This window comes from Marmota marmota, unplaced genomic scaffold (assembly GCF_001458135.2).
Source record: "Marmota marmota marmota unplaced genomic scaffold, marMar, whole genome shotgun sequence".
Classification (NCBI taxonomy): domain Eukaryota; kingdom Metazoa; phylum Chordata; class Mammalia; order Rodentia; family Sciuridae; genus Marmota; species Marmota marmota.
This window is the reverse complement of record NW_025999961.1, coordinates 17,088,027-17,091,322: the sequence shown is the minus strand read 5'-3', so window position 1 is coordinate 17,091,322 and position 3,296 is coordinate 17,088,027. Positions and strand designations below refer to the sequence as shown.

Below are 3,296 nucleotides of genomic sequence, written 5' to 3'. Positions count from 1 at the left end.
CCAACGCCACGGCGGTGCGCTGCTGCAAGCTGCCGCTTCACGCCTTCCTGGACAATGTAGGCTGGTTTGTCCGCAAGCTCTCAGGGTTGCTCATCCTGCTTGTGCTCTTCGCCATCGGCTACTTCCTGCAGCGCATCATTTGCCCCAGCCCACGCAGGTATCCGCGTGGCCAGGCACGACCTGGGCAGGCAAGACCGGGGCCCCCAGGGAGTGTCGGGCCCCCAGGGAACACAGGACCACCAGATGACGACGACGACGACTCGCCCACTCTGCTGCGTGACGAGGCAGCCACCGGCTCACAGGACTCGCTGCTAGACAGTGGCTGCAGCGGCCGTGGCCGGGGAGGCGGCGGCCGTTTGGCCCCCTCCTGCACCTCCGAGCACGAGCTGCGTGTTGTTTCTCCGGTCTTCCTGCAGCTGCCCAGTTACGAAGAGGTCAAATACCTGCCCACATATGAAGAGTCCATGCGCCTGCAGCAGCTCAGCCCAGGAGAAGTGGTGCTGCCGGTGTCTGTGCTCGGCCGCCCCCGAGGCGGCGGAGCCGGGGACCCAGACTGCGGCGCCGGCCGCTTCCCGCTCATCTGAGCGCCCAGGTTCTCTCCAGGACCCTGCGGACTTTGTGAGACTGGGGGCTGCGAGTAGCCATGAGGGCTGGTGTGCTCGCGGCCGTCACTAACTGCCTCTCACCCTGCCTAAGAACTCCAGCCTAACTTTCTGTCGCCCAGAGACTGGGTTGGGGTCATCCCTCTCTCTTATGCTCCCCCCCACACCCCCGATCTTAAATTTCCCTGTGTTTCATTCGGTTCAAGGAGACATTGGCGGGGCGGAAGCAGCGAAGGACCACCCAACGCAACTTCAAAGGACGTCCCCGCCCTCTGCCTTGCCTCCTCTTGTGTTCACTCTTAAGTGCCTGCTTCCCTAATCAAAGAGAACACGTGAGCCTTTTGCCCTTTGGAAGAAGGGCGGTTTTCTTTAAGGTCGAAGAGAAAGGGGCACATTTTCACTTCTTTCGCTCCTGCCTGGACATTTCACTATCTCCCAGGATGGGCAGAGGGCTAGAAGTCGTTGGCGACAAGCACGACCAGTGACTGCTTCGCGCTGGCCTGGGAGAGTTACACTTGAGTATGATGAAATCCCTTTCTTTTGAAGGACCCAGAAAACCCTTCAGTGTCTTCCTGGACAAGCAAATAGTTGCAGCTGATGGCTCACAATTAGGTGGGGAGGTACCTATGATATATGGTTGTTTCGTTAGTTGCTGTACCTACTCAAGATGCAACTACTTTTATTAAGACTGTGTTCGTAATATGGTACAGTTGGACTTTTGATTTTTCAATAACTGAGAAGGTATATTTTCCTTTTATTTTTATATTTTTGCCATGTATTTAACAGGAGGGCATTTCAACAAAGACAATAATTGTCTTAATCACTTTTTTTAGGCTATTAATAGTCAAGAAATTGCCCACATTCCGTCTTTATTGTTTAACAAATGTTTGGACATTATTTCATTAAGGGTGAAAAAGAGAGAGAGATGGTCAAATGAGGAAACATGTAACATAAAAATATGAAGGATATCTTATTTTCACTATTTGAGAATATATTTTATTTTTAGTATCGTGGCATAATATATAACTTTTTATAATAACTGTGTGTACATCATGTAGTCTAGGTCCTTACGTAGATCATTCATTACATAGTTACGTGTAAAAATAATTGATGCATAAATGCCATACCATAAAGCATGATGTCACACACTTTTTCTTCATTTTTTTTAAATTTGGGGAACCTCCACAACGTGATACAAAAACAAAAGATCCTGAGACTTGTAATTTTTGTTTAAAGCCATAATTGTATGGTAATGTGCTTCAGATGGATTTAGCCAACTATCTTAAGGGGAAAAGAGTGTCATATTTATTCTACCATTCTGTGACATGTCTTTTAAGAAAAGGTAACAGTTTAATGTGTTGTGTATAATGTACATATACATATTATGTACAGTATATACATCAAATACTATATAACAGTTTGTAATTAGCATGAAAGGAAAACAAATACAAAGGTTTCTTTGGAGAAGGGTGATTATCCATATGGATCTAGAATATTGTTCTCATGATTGAAGAAGTTGGACAATTCTGAGAAATCTTAAAATATCCGACTTACATTAGAATAAAAATGATTTGACTACTGTAAAGTTTAAAAGCTGGTTTAAATCTGAAATTTCTGGGAAATTTTTAAATGTCTGAATTGTAATAGAATGGTTTACTTTAAACTTCTAAAAATGAACGACCCTATCATTAAATAAAAAATCATTTGAAGTGTATTAAAACAGAAAAACATTAAAATATTTGTGCAAAGTTCATCAGATGTGTGACTATATGTAATGTATTAAAATATAAAGTATATCCCTATGTCATTTAAAAGCAATTTTAAGCTGTAAGTTGGCAAAAACATCAGGAGTTGGTACTATATCAGTTGAGAATAGTATAAGACTTAGTATAATCACACCATATGGTTATATTAAATAATCACATACATTAATGTTACTCAAATATGGTAAATTTTGTTACATGTGGCTATCAATACCACTACCCCAAACAACCTGGAAAGTTCCCATATTCTTTCAAATGATTTATTCTTTGAGGGTACACTGTTTCAGACATTTCCTAAAATTCACTTGTATCTAAAACATTAACCTAAATATCCAAGTGCAAATATATAAAGCATAGCCTATATGTTACTACCAATATTTAAAGAAATTTACAATTCTAGGTAAAATGTACTTCAATATGAGTCAAGTATGTTTTCCTTTCTCTTCCTTAAATCCAGAATGTCTATAAAGTGGTAATTCCACTTTATATCAATCAGACAATGAGGTTCTATGGAATAGATTTTTACTTATTCAACCCCACAAACTTATTCACATCCATTCAGTAGAAAGGAATTTGATTCTACTGTGGTTTTTTCTTGCAATTCATTGATTTACCAAGTATAAACTTGTTAAATAATTTTGTGAAAAAAAATCTTAACAATATTTTTATTAGTGCTAAGTGAGCATGTCTCAGAGTAATATACATACACATATAACAGGCCACATTAACACACATCAAACCTCTGTGTTTGTTATGCTGAAATACCTGAATAGAAATATTTTAAAGTATTAAAGGCAGCATCTGGGTGTTTGGTTTTACAAATTTTACCTGGAAGTTATTTATTATATGGTCAGAATCTATTATATATAATTGCATGTGCTTGTTAATATAGAAAGTGATTATTCTGTTACTTGATAAAAATTCATGTTGA

The 3,296-nt window shown here is 40.4% G+C and overlaps 1 protein-coding gene across 1 annotated transcript in view; it reads left to right on the top strand.

The window, feature by feature from the left end:
• CUNH3orf80 (chromosome unknown C3orf80 homolog) overlaps positions 1 to 3,007 on the top strand; it is a 3,878-nt gene extending 871 nt beyond the window's left edge. Inside the window, 1 exon segment of the mRNA XM_048802969.1 lies at positions 1 to 3,007. This exon segment is cut by the window's left edge and continues 20 nt beyond it. Coding sequence (XP_048658926.1) covers positions 1 to 584 — 584 coding nt within the window. The 3' untranslated portion in view covers positions 585 to 3,007.
• The last annotated feature ends 289 nt before the right edge of the window (positions 3,008 to 3,296 follow it).